Source organism: Nansenia antarctica, assembly GCF_963989245.1.
Source record: "Nansenia antarctica genome assembly, chromosome: 5".
Taxonomy (NCBI): Eukaryota; Metazoa; Chordata; class Actinopteri; order Argentiniformes; family Microstomatidae; genus Nansenia; species Nansenia antarctica.
In genome coordinates, this window is record NC_137690.1 from 9,521,264 (window position 1) to 9,540,305 (window position 19,042).

At 45.6% G+C, this 19,042-nt stretch overlaps 1 protein-coding gene across 1 annotated transcript in view; it reads left to right on the top strand.

The window, feature by feature from the left end:
* Positions 1-8,495, top strand: part of LOC308157716 (transmembrane protein 17A) — a gene marked incomplete at both ends in the record, with an annotated part of 10,212 nt that extends 1,717 nt beyond the window's left edge. The window contains one exon of the mRNA XM_080531324.1: positions 8,385-8,495. Coding sequence (XP_080387450.1) covers positions 8,385-8,495 — 111 coding nt within the window. The remainder of the gene's footprint in view (positions 1-8,384) is intronic.
* Between the last annotated feature and the right edge of the window lie 10,547 nt (positions 8,496-19,042).

The following is a 19,042-nucleotide window of genomic DNA, read 5'->3' on the forward strand; positions in this document are numbered from 1 at the left end:
CCAACATGTTATTTTTTTATCAATAGAATACATACAATACAATAGTTTGTAAAGAACAAGTATCTTTCCCAATGTTTCTCTTGAATATAGATAATGAAGGAATTGTGATGACATTTCTGACCACATGGAGGCACTAAATGACCATTAGAGAGTGCCCATAGGGGTGTGCAACAAAGCCCAAGTTGCACAAGAGTCACACCAGTGGAGGCTGGTGGAGGTAGAAGTCAGAGGACAGCCTCATTGTAATGCATAGAATGGATGAGGCCTGGTACCAAACATACATATTGATACCATTCCTCATTCCATCAGCATTACAATGAGCCCATCCTCTGATTTCTACGTCGACTAGCTTCGTCTGAGTCACAGGTTATCATGCAACATATCACGTCTTCATGAGAGAGTCTCGCTGGTCACAGAAAGGTGGGTCACCCTTTATAGATACATACATACTTTGCACAGTACAAGCAGCACTCGAGTTGAGGGGGGGATGAGGGGGGATGGCATCCCCCCTGAAATAAAAACAGTAAAAATCATCCCCCTTCTAAAACTGCCATCCCCCCTTTCCATCCCTTATGTCATTTTATCAATGAACGTGGTATTACTGCTATTTCAATATTTAGTTTTGTGCATATTGAGTAAAATACTGTGGGCGAGGGGGCACGCACACATGCAATGACATTTTTACCAAGTCACTGACACTGAAGTCACTGACGCTGTGGGGATGCTAAAATTGTCCCCATATGATTGTCCCCAAAATTCACCATCCCCCCTGATTTTCTTTTACAACTTGAGTACTGAGTACAAGTACCAGACAACGAAATGCAATTTAGCATCTAACCAGAAGTGCAAATAGTGATATAAAAATATGATATAAAAACATGACAGTGATAGTGATATGTACAGTATGGCAAGTACGGTAGTTTAGAGGTACATACAGTTATGAGCTATGTACAGTTAAGGTAGCTTATGTACAGTTGTACACTTGTATTTAACTCCATCCTGTTCGGAGGTGCCAGATTGATTGACATTAGCACTTTCCACAATACAGGAACTTAGGGTTTATTTGATTATCTGAAGTAGCTGTCCAACTAGCCCAAGGGACACCCTCCAAGCAGTGCTCTCATTAGATAATTGCAGCTTGTTAGAGGTCTTTAAAAGGATTTCAGACATAGATTTGGAAGGAATTATTGAACCAAAAGTGTAATTGAGAGAAAAAAACATAGTTGGTTAAAAACAAAAAATACTTATTTTTTAATCTTTAATCTTTAATCTTTCTGCAACAAAATTGGACAAGTGTCTAGTCCTCCACCAAAACATTGGTTAATTGCCAACAACAAGAGATTTGGGAGGAAAAAATAAAAAGAAGTGGTTGCAGTCCATTAAAAGTTGTTTTCTTTCCTCCAACTTATCCTCAAGTACAACTAAAAACAAGCCCACAGGAAACAGTTCACAGGAAACAAGCAACAAGCAACTCAAGCAACGACAAGGTTACCTAAGAAATGCAGTGTTTATATCGCTAAATATGAGCAACAGCACTAGTCCTTTTTGAGCCAAGCTTATCTCTTTCAAACTGATACACACTATCGGCATATGAAATATAGCCCTGTGTAATAAAATGTTCTTATTTTTCGAGCAAGCGTTCACTAACTAACTGACCCTGCCCACTCTGGCCTCCTGCATTTAATTTTAATAAGTATGAACATTGCAGAGGGGGAAAACTAGAAGCTTGATGTGGGGGGGGGGGGGGGGGTACTCCCTCTGGAGATTCAGGCACTTCGGAGGCAGCACACCTCACAGTTTGCCTGTGAGTGTGGTGAATAATAGCCTTGGAGAGGCAGGGGACACAATGCTTCCTATCTCGCCTAGCATATTGTTTCCCTTGTGCTTTCGGCTCCCTTTGAAAATGGTCTGTGAGGTTCCGAGTGTCTCGAGTCTGTACCCAAGCTTTTCTTTTCTTTTCTTTTCTTTTTTTCTTTTTCTCCTCTGTCCTCCCCACGCAGCGGCACACTGTCAGCTCTGCTGTGGCGGGCCCCATCTTCTCCTTAATTATAATTGGGTGCAGCTTGGAGGTAATCACAAATGTGATCCCCGGGACTAACTCTGCTGTGTGAGCTGTGATGAGAAACACCATTCAGATCTGCCTATCGAACGAGCTGTGACATCCTCATTTCCTACCTTCATAATCCTCAATGAAGAGGAAGGACTTGCGTTTGTGTATTGTGTGTGTGTGTGTGTGTGTGTGTGTGTGTGTGTGTGTCAGGGCTCTCAAGTCTCACGCATTGGGCGTGAGACACACGCATTTCAACCCGTTCACACGCTCACACGCCACACCTTGTCTCACACCCAATGCGTGAGACTTGAGAGCCCTGGTGTGTGTTGTGTGTTTCAACCTTAATTTTGTGTCTTCAATTCCATCAATGATCATGCTAACAACCTAAAGTTCAGTCGTCATAAAGATGTACAGTATGTGTTGGTGAACTGGCATTAAATATGAAATCATACCCTCTTGTAGAGAGATGAAATAGATGAAATAAAAGAGAATATGATCACTGACCGAAACATTCTTATACCTCTTCACACCCATGAGTAATAAACAGACTGTAGCTTCCTACTGTATTGTATCTCTATGAGTTTCCCAGTCTCTCTCCATCTATTCTCTCTTCTTACTCTCTCTCTTTCTCTCTCTCTCTGTCTTTCCCTCTTTCTTTCTTTCTTTCTTACTTTCTCTCCCCCCCCCTATCTTTCTCTCTCTTCATCTCTCCATCTATTAGCAACCAAGGGAGAGTGAAAATGGGACTCTTAGGAAGGCATCATAGGGCTGTGGGGAATATTAGCCAGGGTGTTTTTCTGGCCTTTTGAGAACTCATCTCTCATTCTCATTTCCTCACATATGACATGTAACATATGGCCTGCTGAAGAGTTATGGAGTATTGCAGTCAGATGCTGTAGTGGATGGCCACACACACACACACACACACACACACACACACACACACACACACACACACACACTGGATGGATGGCTTCATTATAGGGCACCACCTGTGACATGAACTCATCTGTAATCTTATACCTACTGCATGCTTTCCCACTAGCTGTAGGTAGGTATGACCTTGACTCCTCTCCTTGTTTTAGTAAGCATGTTGTGTTGATTCTTGACATACTCTCATTGCATTCTCTTCTCTGTCTCGAACAATCTTTAACAGTGTGATCCCATACGGTCCCATACGGTCCCATACGGTCGACAAACCCTAAAACATGTTCCTCCATGTCGAATCCTAAATGTTATAGTAAGAATACACATTCGATTCGATTCGATTAGATTAGATTCAATGTTATTGTCATTGCTGAGTACAAGTACCAGACAACGAAATGCAGTTTAGTTTAGCATCTAACCAGAAGTGCAAATAGTGACATAATGATATAACAAACAGTATATATCAGTGGAGGCTAGTGACGGTAGAAATCTGAGGATGGGCTGTAATTCATGGAATGGAATAAGGAACTGTATCAGAGTTTGATACCATTCCGTATATTTTTTCATGCATAAAAATGAGGACAATCTCCGATTTCTACACCAGGCACCAGGCTCCCGTGGTATACATGTATCACAAACACATTTTCAATAAGGCTCCGTTAGGGGCAATTGACCAGTGTAGCCACCATCCTCAGCCATCTCAGTAGCCTTGTTTCTATCCCAACCACGGAACCCCAGAGAACATTTGACAGCACACTTCTAAAGTGACCCCATATTGAGATCCGAGTGAAAATTGTCAGCAGGAACATTTCCAATTGGTATCTGATTGACTGTGTTAAGGGAATGGCAGGGCAATTCACTTCCCCCAGTGGTTTAAATGGCCACTCGCCAGGGCTGATATGAATATTACAGTGACGAGAAGGGGCTGTGGGCTATTCAATCTCTGGGCTCTGTGTCCCAGGTGGATGTGTTGCCATAAGCCAATCTTGTACCAGACATGTATTTATTTTTTGGTATGGGGGTTCTTATTTTGAAATATGATTGGGTTCATGATTGGAGTCCGTGTGGCATTTTCTTTTATTCAGGTATTTAGATTTGATATCGTGAGTGTTGACCTACTGTACCTTGAGTCCATTGCTACATGTGTGTATTGTGTGTAGGTGTGGAGAAGGGGGAGATGGCACTATGAGCTGTGGAGAAAAAAAAATCCTCTCCAAGGACAATAAATCTGAAACCCTGTTCTGGAATCATTGCTCATTTGTTTTGCTCTATGATATTACGAGGCCTATAATCAAGTGGATTAAGTCTCCAGGACCAGACTTAAGCCCTCTGTTGGTGTATTGCTTCTGTATTATACCTAAGTATGTGCCCACTCAGATGTAGAATACAATGTGCAATGAACAGCAACTATTCTTATTGGCTGTACAGGACAGGGCACTGGACCGTGTTCTAATATCCTACTGTGTTGAAGAGCCTGAATGCTTTCTGATATGAGGGTTCTGCTGTTGTGGTTCTTTTCAAATGTGTCCACTAGGATCTGAAGATATCAATGTTGTGAAGACTATGACGTGTGAGACGCTTGCCAGATATTCATATGCTGAGGGGTTGGTAGGATGCACTGTGAAAGACACAAGTGCATGCGCGCGCGCACACACACACACACACACACACACACACACACACACACACACACACACAAATGAATTCATTTGAAAATATAAGATTCGCCTGGATGGAGTTTTTCCATGTAAATCACTCCCTGCAATTACCGTAATAAAAACAGATGCCTTTGTAAGTTTGGAGTCTTAAGTTGTTATTATTTCGAAACAACAAAGGAGAAGCGAGATTTGGCAGGTACATGGTTGAGGATGAAAGCACGAGAGAATTATCCACTAACACACTGAGGAGTCATCCAGATGATCCATCTCTAGCATGACATGTCGTCCTGGGAAAACATGCCAAAATGTGATGTCGTCTGAAAGTCCCCAGTCTGTCACTTCTGTGCGCAGTGCCCAAGGCTTCAAAGATATAAACAAACAGTTTTACACACATTAACTGGCCTATGAGATTTGGTACATTTGGGTTTGAATGTTACGACTTGATTTGAGGATTTCTATTGAAGCTTAGCTTCTAAGCAACATCTGGTTTATGTGTGTTGATTTTCCAACAGTTAGTTCCGACTAAGTCATTTATTGGACAAGAGGCATTCCATGAGTGCCGATATACAGTATAATAGTCTGGGACTTTTAACTATATGTATAAGATGTTCTACTAAATGACCGTTAGATACGCACAGATGTTCTACTAAATGACCGTTAATTAGACTACATTGTTTGTGTTCAGGTTACTAGGCAACAGTCCATTTGAAGTTCAGTTGCGGAATTTTTTGTTTGTTTATTTTTATGATTAAATAAACAAACAAATCATAATCTGTTGTCGCTTATTACTGTTAACTAAGAACTGTTATATAAAAACTGTTATATAAAAGAAAATATCACACTTGAGGTCGTGCTGTTATACTGAATATCAGCACGGCTGTGATTGTCTTCGGTACTCGGCCTGCGTACCTACGACCGAATCACAGCCGTGCTGATATTCAGTATAACAGCACTCCCTCTCGTGTGATATTGCTTAATTAAAGCATGTTTGTTTTTTTAGGTTTCGCTGTTATTAGCTGTTACTGATCGGCCTGAATACATGTAGCGGGCTAGCCATCTAGAGTTATAAGTCTATGAAGGTATTAATTCATTTGTTGAAAACAGTCTGGTAATGATTCATTATAATCTCATAAATATGTCTAATTTTTCAATTAGTATGTCCGACCCAGAGGCCACAGCCTTTAGGGGAGACAGAGCAGCTTCTATTCAATTAAAACTAGAACTTAGGTGAGTCCTGATTCAATCTCCGTTCTTGGCTTGGATCCCACAACTGTGCCCTGAATGGGAATTTAAGTTTTCACCAAATGACAGGCAGACATGAGAAACATAACACAGTAAAGGCCGGTTTAGGCTTCTGCGTAAAGTCGACGCCGTAGGCTACGCGTAAGCTTACGTAGTCCCGCGTGGACGTGCGTAGCCTGGACGTGCTCCTCTCAAAAAATCTATCCACGCGTCAGAGCGCACGTTAACCGTAAGCTCTGTGATTGGTCCGCTTGGTAGCACATGATTCAGACAAGATTCCGACTCTCTCGTCGCCCAAAATGCGGAAGTCATGACAGAAATGTCATTCACCTTTTCTGTAATTACTTATTAATAAAGATTTGAAAAATTATGATAACCATCGTATTATCTTAGTTTAATGTCATTTCAATGCATCATAGAACTTTTATTTACAACAACATAACAACAAAAAGATCGCTATTATGCCGCTTAGAGCTTTGAGCTCCGTTGAGTTCCTAACCGGAAGAGGCACAGCACAGGGGCTGAAAACACACTGCCACCTAGCGATGTGACGGTGTAATTGCAGCGCGGCCTACGCAGAAGTGTAAATTGCGAGACCTACGTAAGACTTTACGTAAGCTACGCACGTAAATTCGACGCAGAAGCCTAAACCGGCCTTAAGTCTGGCAGCCTTCATGAAAATTCATAGCACCACAAATAATTTAAGAGCGATGAGACAAAACATATGTCAATAATTCATACAGCTTTTGGCCAGCTGTCAGTGTTTGCGATGACACTGAAATATGAATCAAATGCGACATTATAGCCAAAGCAAAACATCTGAACAGTTCATCACTTTTCGAAAACAAGGATCAATGATATCCAAAACTCTTCACATGTAAGATGATATCACAGCCAACATCTCCATTCAAATTTGTTGTGGTTTCATCATATTGTTGCAATATCAGTTCAAAGCCCCAAAAACGTCAACCTAATATTTATCACTTCACTAGCCAATAGCCACACACTTCTCTTCCAAGCATGGCAAACCAGTTGAAAATCAACCCACAGCCAACAGCTGCTGAAAAACACTGACACTGATATTGATGAGCTTCCTCCACTACACTTTTCTGCACTGATGAAATCAAAATACAATCCCCAACACAAGCAATCCAACCTTAACCCTGCGGTCAACTGCGGTGACATTTCCCCCGGGCAGGACATAGGACGTTGTTTGGTTTCCTTTGCAGTCTGTTGATTACTCCACATTCACTGAGCTGTGAAATGGGGGGCTGGGGAGAGTGGCGGGATGAGTTTTCCAGCTCCAGATTGGTGGTAACTACATGGAACTGGGTGAAAGGAAGATGTTTTTCCGTCTAGTTGCATTGAGACTGTCTGTGTGTCCATTAGCATGCAGGTGGAGTTGACTTTGATTGGCTTTGCCAGTGACTCATCTAGCCAGATTCCCAGGGCTTGGCTGGAAAGGCCTTGTCATATTGTGAGTGTCATTGAGTGAGAGGCTTGTGTGTGTGTGTGTGTGTGTGTGTGTGTGTGTGTGTGTGTTTGTGTTTGTGTTTGTGTGCGTGTGTGTGTGTGTGTGTGTGTGTGTGTGTGTGTGTGCGTGTGTGTGTGTGTGTGTGTGTGTGTGTGTGTGTACGGGTGTGTGTGTGCGTGCGACTGTGCTGTTATGTTTGATAACATAGGTTATGCTATGCTTAGTTTATTACACATATTCATTACGTTATGTTACGTGACACAGGAAGTTTTGGTTTGGGCTTGGAGGGTGGAAGTTAAATAAAGCTCAGTGGGTTTTGCAACTGAACCATGTGTCTATGTCAGTTCTTTACTACATAACATTTGGCAACGAAGATGGCTGGGTTTAGTCTTCCCCCACACAACCCAGATTGCGTTGCAAGTGGAATCAGGTTCAGAATGTTCTACCTTGCTAGCTAGCCCTGCCCCCCAAACGACCACAGACTATCACCGGCCACTGACGTCATCACAGGGCTTTTCCCAAAACACTGATGGAAACATGCCTGTGCAACAGATTGCCAGACAGCGCCCTCCTATGGGTCCCACGGGCAACTGCGCTAATTGTGGATCCAATTCTAGTGGTCACCACATTTGGGTCACCACAGTGTCCCGCCCATGGGCAGATCTGCCACAATTGCTCTAAATTGAATCACTTCTCTAAAGTCTGCCATTCTGCCCCAACCAATGTGCCACCGCAACACAGGCGCTCCCAACCCAGCTCTGAATGCACCGAAAGCAATGTAGTCTCTACACAAGCATCTTTTCGGACATGCACAGTACAGCCAGCAGACATTAGTGTGCCACTCCTCCTGGATATGGGTGCTGCAGTATTTCTCCTCAATCTGGGGAAATTATTTTCCCACATGCCACGGCAAAGACCATCCACACGGCTGTATGGGTACAGCAACTCCAAGATTGAGATAGGGGGCCCCCTCCAATTGCCTGTCCGCTACGGTACGAGGTACCTACCCTCCTCCACTTTCCATGTGGCACAGCGAGGAGCCAACCTCCTTGACCTGGACCTCTTCACTGGACTGGGTTTCTCTCTGAGGGACAGCAGTGGAGCTGCTATACTGCAGGTCTCGCTTACAGTGCGACAGGAGTGACCGGAACTGTTTGACGGCCTAGGCTGCAACCCCTAGTTGACCCTGCAGTGGCACCCGTCATTCAGCCCCTCAGACGCCTGACCCTCACCTTCCGCGGGTGTCGCCGCTGAGCTCGCCTCCCTGTTGGAAGAAGACATCATTGAGCCGATAAACTTGGATATCAAGCCTGGTGGTAGCAAAGAAGAAGACGGGGGGACTACGCATCTGTGTGGATCTACGCCAGGTGAACAAAGCTGTCATTCTGGACAAGTATCCTCTGCCAACAGCGGAAGAGCTCACCACTCTCTTCCATGGCTCAACAATCTTCTCAAAGTTGGACTTGCACCGAGGCTACTACCTTCAAGTGCCTCTTCATCCAGTCAGCCAGGACCTGACGGCATTTGTGACCCATGCTGGTGTCTTCAGGTACACACGCATGCCTTTTGGCCTTACCTCTGCCCCCAGTTGCTTTCAAAAGGTCATATCCACGATCCTCGCAGGGGTCTCGGGGGTGGTGGTGTACCTGGATGACATTGTGGTGCACGGGCCAGACCGACCAACCCACGACACACGTCTGCACAGAGTGTTTGAGGTGCTCGCCAGGCACCACCTGACGCTGAACGGCGAGGCCTGGCCCTGGCCTCCTCGCCCCTGGGAGCATGTCCAACTTGATATCTGTGGGGAAATCCATGGCCGCGGTGTTCTCCACCACCAGCCAAGTGGCCGGAGGTGGTACCAGTGTGGGACAGTGACGTCACACGCCATAATCCGGATACTAGATAGCCTTTTCGCACACGCTGGGGAGTGCCAAAGGCTGTGACAAGAAACCATTGCCACACGACAACAGGAGACAAAGAAGAGGGTGGACAAAACGCGCAGGGCAAGGGCACCGTCCATCCAGGTCTCTGACTGGGTCAGGGCTCGACGCCCACATCGAGACAACAAGATGGCCTCATTCTGGTCTGAGCCCAGGCAGGTCAGACGCCTGTTGGGGCCTGCTACATTCCTGCTCGACGACAGCTCGCGATGGCACGCTAGGAGACTGAGGAAAGTTCCGGTTCCCTTTTCCGGGCATGCAGCTGCAGCTCGAGCCCCACCACCGTCTCTCTACGCAATGGGCACTGACCCTGGCCCACCTCCTCATCCAGTACCGGATGCGGCACCAGCACGAGAGCCAATGGGGTTGGAGCCCAGACCGGTGTGGCTTAGAACCCGTCCTGTTCCCTTGCAGGACTATGCCACATCCTCCCATACTTAGTCTAGTCTCAGGCTAGCAGTTCATGAACTTGGTTATATGATACAGGGCTGCCAAGTCTCACGCAATTACCGTGAGACACACGCATTTCAACCAGTTCTCACGCTCTCACGCCGCAACTCTATTTCTCACGGCGAGAAATAACCATTTGTTTTACGGGACTTTTATTTTTGAAATTCCTTGAAAAAAAAAAGTTACCGGACATGAGTTTCGTGACGTCCTCTTTCTGCACTCGCGTTATTATGCTTGCGCGTGCGCAGTCGGAGCGGGAGACGAGCGTTGCATCTGTGTTCACTGCAGCATGAAACGGACGGCCAAAACGGTAGGTACATCTCACCTCATTCGAATTAGAATCCAGGTTCTTGATTAAAAATGTAATCACTTAACTGCTTGCGAGGTAATTGATACTGTGAGCTCGTAATTGTAAAACTAAAACTGTGAGCAGTGAGCTCGTAAAAGGATATTTAGCGAAGTACGATGTTGGCCCTGGTGGTGGGCGGGGGGGGGGGGGGGGCGATGTTTCAGACCAGACGGATTTTCTTCTAAACCAACGTTTAGTTGTAAAAACTACCTCAAATCAGCACTTCTGATTTTGAATCATCATTGCATTTTGTCTGTTTAAAGATGTCATCGAAGCAGAAAGCAGGGAGCAGTAAGCAGGCAGACCTGCAGTGGAGGAGGAAGTGGCAGAGACAGTGGAGGAGGAAGTGGAGGAGGCAGTGGAGGAGGAGGTGGAGGAGGAAGTGGAGGAGGAAGTGGAGGAGGCAGTGGAGGAGGAAGTGGAGGCAGTGGAGGAGGAAGTGGAGGAGGAAGTGGAGGAGGAAGTGGAGGAGGCAGTGGAGGAGGCAGTGGAGGAGGAAGTGGAGGAGGAAGTGGAGGAGGAAGTGGAGGAGGAAGTGGAGGAGGAAGTGGAGGAGGCAGTGGAGGAGGAAGTGGAGGAGGAAGTGGAGGAGGAAGTGGAGGAGGAAGTGGAGGAGGAAGTGGAGGAGGAAGTGGAGGAGGCAGTGGAGGAGGAAGTGGAGGAGGCAGTGGAGGAGGCAGTGGAGGAGGCAGTGGAGGAGGCAGTGGAGGAGGAAGTGGAGGAGGAAGTGGAGGAGGAAGTGGAGGAGGCAGTGGAGGAGGAAGTGGAGGAGGCAGTGGAGGAGGCAGTGGAGGAGGAAGTGGAGGAGGAAGTGGAGGAGGAAGTGGAGGAGGCAGTGGAGGAGGAAGTGGAGGAGGAAGTGGAGGAGGAAGTAGAGGAGGAAGTGGAGGAGGAAGTGGAGGAGGAAGTGGAGGAGGCAGTGGAGGAGGAAGTGGAGGAGGAAGTGGAGGAGGCAGTGGAGGAGGAAGTGGAGGAGGAAGTGGAGGAGGAAGTGGAGGAGGAAGTGGAGGAGGCAGTGGAGGAGGAAGTGGAGGAGGCAGTGGAGGAGGCAGTGGAGGAGGAAGTAGAGGAGGAAGTGGAGGAGGAAGTGGAGGAGGAAGTGGAGGAGGCAGTGGAGGAGGCAGTGGAGGAGGAAGTGGAGGAGGAAGTGGAGGAGGCAGTGGAGGAGGAAGTGGAGGAGGAAGTGGAGGTGGAAGTGGAGGAGGAAGTGGAGGAGGAAGTGGCGGAGGAAGTAGAGGAGGAAGTGGAGGAGGAAGTGGAGGAGGCAGTGGAGGAGGCAGTGGAGGAGGAAGTGGAGGAGGAAGTGGCGGAGGAAGTGGAGGAGGAAGTGGAGGAGGAAGTGGAGGAGGCAGTGGAGGAGGCAGTAGAGGAGGAAGTGGAGGAGGCAGTGGAGGAGGAAGTGGAGGAGGAAGTGGAGGAGGAAGCGGAGGAGGAAGCGGAGGAGGCAGTGGAGGAGGAAGTGGAGGAGGCAGTGGAGGAGGAAGTGGAGGAGGAAGTGGAGGAGGCAGTGGAGGAGGAAGTGGAGGAGGAAGTGGAGGAGGAAGTGGAGGAGGCAGTGGAGGAGGCAGTGGAGGAGGCAGTGGAGGAGGAAGTGGAGGAGGAAGTGGAGGAGGCAGTGGAGGAGGAAGTGGAGGAGGAAGTGGAGGAGGAAGTAGAGGAGGAAGTGGAGGAGGAAGTGGAGGAGGAAGTGGAGGAGGCAGTGGAGGAGGCAGTGGAGGAGGAAGTGGAGGAGGAAGTGGAGGAGGCAGTGGAGGAGGAAGTGGAGGAGGAAGTGGAGGAGGCAGTGGAGGAGGAAGTGGCGGAGGAAGTGGAGGAGGAAGTGGAGGAGGAAGTGGAGAAGAAGGCAGAGAAGCAAACTAGAACAAATCAGAGAACTCATACTGGAGCAGCCACCTATAGGTCTAGTTTCAAAAGTGAGTGGTCAACGAAATGGCCATTCATCACCGCAGGCACTATCAGCTCCCACTATTGGTGCTGTGTGTGCAGGCAGGAGCACTCCTGTGCCCATCAAGGGGTCACAGATGTCAACAGACATATACAAGGCAAGGGGCATCAGGCCAAAGAAAAGGCACTACAGGCAGCAAGTAGTATTGCACAGTTTTATACCCCAGCTGGTGGCATGACAACACAAGAAGCCACGGTAAGAACACAATGTGAACACAATGTGCCATTTGCAGTGGCAGACCATTTTGGCCCATTGCTGAAAGATTGTTTTAAAGATTCCCCCACTGCACAGAAGTATAAGTGTGCCCGCACAAAAACATCGTGCATTATAAATAAGGCAGTGGCACCACATTTTATAAAGGAGTTGGTCATGAAGATGAGGGAAAATCCTTTCACATTGATCACGGATGGGTCAAACGACACAGGTATTACTTTTGACAGCCTATATTTATATTTTTCCATACTTTCCAGCACCCATTTTATAGATATTGTAATTCACCAAACTTTAGTTTGACGTGTAGCTTTAATCTGATCGACATGTACTTTATCATTGCAGGACGAGAGAAGATGAACCCACTCACTGTGCGGGTATACGACGATGACACTAGAAAAGTTGTCCATCGGTTTTTGGATATGTGCACCACCAGCGGCCATAGCTGTGGCACGGCTGAAGTCATCTACCAAAAGATGAACGAGGTCATGGAGAAACACGCCATACCATGGGGAAACTGTGTGAGTTTGTCCGTTGACAATGCACCGGTCAATACAGGAGTCCGAAATTCCATTGCCTCCAGAATTCGCAATGAAAATGGCAACATCTATGTTCATGGGTGCCCCTGTCACATCGTCCACAACACTGTCCACAAAGCTGGGCTGGCGTTCTTAGAGGCGAGTATAACCATGTATGCTTTCAATTACCTATCTGTTAACCTAATGCCAAGTAAAATGGTTTGTTGTGCTGTAATGAATCTATGACCAAAATGTAATGTGATTGTGAATCATCATGTATTGCAGGTGTCTGGATTTGATCCAGAGGATCTGACAGTGGATGTGGGATACTGGTTTAGAGGTAGCACCAATCGGAAAGGTTACCTGACAGGTATGCACTTTAACCAGTCCCAGTCCCAATATAGTACAAATTAAATGCAGAACATTTTGATTAGATGGAAATTAAGAGGTAACATTCTTGTCATAGACTTTTGTGAGTTCTATGGAAGTGAGTACATGGAAATACTCCAGCACATTTCCATCCGATGGTTGAGCCTGGAGAAGTGTTTGACTCGTGTTCTGCGGCAGTATGGGCCACTGACCAGCTACTTCAAGTCATCAAGTAGGTCTAATTTTTCAATGATACGAATGCAAGATGTTTACAAGAGACTGAAATGTAAACTTAGTCTACACAACCTGTGCTTTTTTATTCACAGATGAGAAACAACCAAGGTTCAGGAGGCTGTTGGAAGCGTTCTCTAATCCAATGACGGAGGTGCACCTGCTCTTCTATCAAGCTACGTTGACTGTCTTCTCCACTTTCAACCTCCTCCTCCAGAAACAGAAGTCCTCCATCTTCCTTCTACACGATGAGGTAAAATGGGAGGGTCAGGATATGCTTCTGCCAATAATGTGATATACGTTTGTTCCTTTTTTCATTAAGTGCTATGTCTTAGGTCTAAAGTCATTTTGAAAATCTTTTCTGAAATACAATTTTGTAGATGACAAATTTCATCCGCAAGTTGTGCTCAAAGTTTCTGAAGCCTGTAGCACTGCAGGGCCGGAGAACACATGAAATCCTCTACAAGGACCCGTCAAACCAACTGCCAGGTGACTCCAAGTTTTAGATAAGCAGCAAGTGGAGAGGTTCCAACAGGCAGCACTGGCATTTCTTTTGAGGGCTGTGGAGTATGCCATGGAGAAACTACCCCTGCGAGAGCCCCTGCTCAAACATGCCATGTTAATTTTTAATTTTAATTAATTTTGCCATTTAGCAGACGCTTTTAATCCAAAGCGACTTACAATTACGAATTACAGGGACATTCCCCCTGGAGTAACTGAGGGCTAAGTGCCTTACTCAAAGGCACACTAGTAGTGGTGTGGTTTCAGGCGGGATTTGAACTCACAACCTTCCGATCACAAGTCCAACTCACTATCCACTAGACCACCACTACCCCTCATGTTTGTTGACGTCCAGCAGAGGACAGAGTGTGGTGTGGAAGATGCCTTGTGCTTTGTTGACAGGTTAGGGTTGACAAGTTCTGATCATTTTGAATAGATTGTTAAGTTTGATAATCACATCTGAAAAACAAACCCTGCTGTTCCAGCTGCTGTAACTATATCTGATCAGTGCACATTGTGTTCTTTTTAGATTTGCTGAACTTCTCCCGTACCAAGGACCTCAAGAGCATGACAAACTCAGCGAGGAGTTTCTGGATTACCAGTTCATGGACATTCCCATGCCGCCAGACCCAGCCACATTCGACGTTGAGAGCTTTTGGGGGAACATGGCATCAGAGAAGAATAAGGTAATAATTATTCTGCACCCTTTGACATACTACACATTGACTTAATCAACTTGCTGCATAAGAAAATCCTTGAGTAATTAGGCTTCCTATGTACATTTTTCTAAGGTGAACGGGATGAGCAGATTTGGGAGAATCTCTCATATTGCCAAATTGGTTTTGGTACTTCCGCATTCAAATGCTGATGCAGAACGAGTGTTCTCTGTGGTGGGGCTGAACAAAACCAAAACCCGTAACAGTCTGGCTCTTGATGGAACCCTTTCATCCATCATGACGGTGAAGATGGCTGGCCTCGAGCCAGAATGTTTCAAGTGGGAGCCCCCTACCTCTGTTATTAAGGCATCAAAATCTGCCACAAACGCCTACAACACAGAGTTATGAACACCGCTTGTAAGGGTTGGGGTTGTTGTACTGCATAAGATGTTGTAACTTTATAGGTCACATGGTTGATTGACAGTTAAAAGCAGGGTTCGAGTTATGTGGGAGCCAATGGGAGCTGAGCTCCCATAAGGAAGGTCTGAGCTCCCATGAAAGCAGTAAAATCATACATCTGTGGGGGTCGCTAATAATACATTACCATTTGAATAAATAAATGAATCTGAATCTGAATACATTACCACAACCAGTATTTGATCATAAATGTCATGTAATGAGTATTATTTATATTTATTTATATGATAAATATTCTAAAATAAACACGTTTTCCAAAAGAACTACCCGCACCAGCATTAATCTCCTGTGAATGACAGTATGCCTTTGACTGCCTGCACTTTACCACCAAGACACTATGGGGCGCAGTAGAATATTGTGCAACAGCAGAATATGATCGTTGAGAGCTTGCGAACGTGAAAACACGGTTATTGAGAAGAAAATATTCAGTAGCTAGCTATCATGCCGCCCAAAAAAAGGCCACTGCTGCCGACCGAGTCGACAAGCCTGGAAAGTTTCGGGTTTTCATCCAAGAAACCAAACTTGAATTCAGCTGCACCTGTTATGACACCTAACGTTGAAACTGTTGAAATAGCAGAGCTCAAACAAAAGCAAGTGCTTCCGAAGAAACATAATATATTTATGTAATAATATTTATGTCAGGTGCGATGTCACTGGAAATGGAGATGTGGACAATGTGTCGTGCTAACAGGGAAAGTGAATGGACTGTATAGCAAAAACATCAAAATTATTGGCCGAGATACCCGTGACTATCGCTTATAGCTGTTGTTTCATGTGGTGCTGTTGATGTGGTGAAATTAGTAGCCTATGGCTAATTAAAACTTGTAAGTCCCAACGCTGTGTGGGCATGATTCGCGCGCATGCATGAGAACATTTCGCACTGTTATTTTGGAGACCCCCACAAAGCTCAGCTTATAACTCGAACCCTGGTGTCATATTACTCTGACACATTCAGACAAAACAAAGTGTGTGTGCACGCGTGCATGTGTGTGTGCCTGCGTGTATGTGTGTGTGTATGTGTGTGTGTCCGTACGTGTGTGTGTGTGTGTGTGTGTCTGTTCATATATGTGTGTGTGCGTGTGTGCGTGTGCGTGTGTGTGTGTGTCTGTCCTGCTCCTCAGTGCTGCTGCACCCTGGGGACCATGTCCTGGACGATCCTGAGGGTCCTGTCCTGAGGCAGCTGGGGTCCGGCCGTCACAGGGGCTGGATGAGCTTGAGCAACAGCAGACCTACGTGGGGGGTGAAGGCTGCTCCACGCCAAGTTAGCAAGGAGACGTGAGTAGCGGCTTCATTCATCGGCACGTCCACGTACAGATATAGGTCATATTAGGTCATATTATTATTACACTCACATACAGTGTGTTACTTTAATGTACATGTTAATGTAACGTGTGTGTGTGTGTGTCCTCCACTGGCTAGGCCTGTGCGGCGTGGGCCTAAGGTGGTCATGTTGTCGACAGGTCACGCCGAGGTCAGACACAAGACAGAGTACACCCAGATAATGATCAGTCACATCCTCCTCTGTTACTATGGCAAGCGGCCACCGACAGTAGTCTTGGCAACATCCGCTTAACATCACATTGGGATTTGTGGTTTTCAATATTCATGTCTTAGGCATTATGGGATTCAAAGTTTGTCATTGCAGAGTACAACGAAATGCATTTATGGCATCTAGGCAAACGGGTCACAGCTATTATAGGCGACCCCGGAGCAATTAGGGGTTTAGTGCCTTGCTCAGGGACACTTCGACACGCGGCCCACCAGGGATTCGAACCGCTGCAAGCTGCCGACTTTTGCGATCGTTAGACACCGGATCTACCGATTGAGCCACCGATCACCCCCGCTACATAAATGTGTGCTTTGTATGTGTTTGGATCAGGAACATGAAGGCGCCGTCCTGTCGCCGTGCCGACCCGAATGCATTCTGGCCGGGTCAGGATAATCACGTCCGATTGTACTTGCCCCGCGTGGAGATCACCCCCGTGTGACCCCACTTCGAGCACATCGTCCGCTCCCTGGCCCCGAGTCCAGGAAGCTGGCCCGTCAACGACATGGGTTACTCCACCTCAGGGGACATCGACGGGCGCAAGGCCTACATCCTGTAGAGCTCTTGACTCCGTGTTGAAGTTCAGTCACATTCAAGTGTCTTGACTCTATGCAGTTGAGTTTATTTTGCCTGTAAAGGTCATAATAAAGACTAACCCTGATAAACAGGCATTTGTGTCCCAGGTGTATATACGTTTCTCTGACACATTTACATTGATGCTAAAACTTACATGTTTTTTTATGTGCACTGTCCCACTGACCCACTGTCAACTTAAGGGCTAAACAAATACATCAATCCAGCTGCTTAGAGCTAGCATAACGTTTTAAAGGTAAATTTGATTAATTTATGCGTGTGATTATGATGTGTTGATGTGATCTGTTGATTTGTGTCCTTCAATAAATCATTATTGGAATGTTCCATTACAGAGCACTATATACTGTCTATGTCAAATATCAACAGATAAAGTATCTGAGACTCTGAAGAGGATCATTGTTTTTTAATCTAAAGTCATAGATCTAAACTCATATAGCATGTCATTTGTCTTTTACTCTAGTAGTTTAGGAGTAAACAAATCCTAAAAAAAAAAATCCTCTTACACATACGATGAGTGTATGTGGGTTATTTGTCTCAGTTGAACCTAGCCAGATATTATCCTATGCAAGTCTGATGGACTGCATAGAGTCCAAGACTTTGTCATGTAGGCTATCAAAATAAAAAGACAGTTTCAAATAAAATCCTTCTTTCACTCACTCTATACAGTTTGATAGTGTGATAGATAAATAAAAAGGTGTAAAAGGGGCGCAGGGGTTAAGGCAGCCAGCTAGAGGTCTGAAGGTTAGATACTTAATTTAATTTAATGTTGTTGTTTTTTTACATTTAATGCAAATCGATTTACAATATCTGTCTTAGTAAGTGAATCATCTATCCTTCAGTAATCATAAGAAAAAATAAATTGAGAATTTCCAATTCGGGCTTGTGTGAGCATTGATGACACAAGCCTGATTCTCATTCGAGGAATCACTATTCTATTTATATCTATATCTTGCCCTTATATCACTATTTGCACTTCTGGTTGGTTGCTAAACTGCATTTTGTTGTATTGTACATGTTGTATGACAATAAAGTTGAATCTAATCTTATCAAATCTAATCAACAGATCATTTTCATGCGCTGTGTGGCTGCTCTAACCCGTTAAAATGAAATGCACAAGCGCCACTGACACTGACGTCCGTGGTGTGGTCCTGGCGTAACATGTCCTATTCTTCACACATGGTACTGTCAGCTGTCAGAACATCAAGACTATGCCTGAAGTGACCTGATCAACTATCATGCTTTCACCATCCCTGCATCTGCCTACGTTTCCCAGGTCGGTCCAATTGGTTGGCATACATAGGTTCCATTACTGACAGCCCACCCAGCCAATGCCAAAAGCAACATTTAATTTAAATCTCTTGAAGTAGAAGTGGAATTCCATCAGTAAATTCCTCCGCTCTTGTCGTTCTAGAACTCCGACGGCTGCTACTCTGGCCTGGGCAGCGTTCTAGAACTCTGGCCTGGGCAGCGGTGTCAGTAGCAGGCTGTGGAGCTGGGGAGATTCTTCATCAGGGAGTTCTACACCGTCTTTGACAGACAGAACAACATGGTGGGTCTGGCCCAGGCAGTGTAAGCAGAACCAGACACACCTCCACAGAGCTCAAATATCCCTAACAATAAGTCCTCTAATAGAGAGTAGTATGTTTTATTTGATGCTAGAAATTATGGAGAAGATCAAAGATGGAAAGATGTGCATAACTGCCTATGTATTAAATATATTTGAACATTGCAAAAACATTGTCTGTGTAATTGATTTTTGGGGTGTATGGGTGATCTATGTATCTGAGAGCTCATGTAGTGGGGTCACAGTACAGTCAAGCGACCATCTTTGCTTGCTGCCGTTAAGGCCAGAGGTAATAGAAATCACTTGTAGTCTTTTCTAACAGACCAGTTCTTTTGTATCTG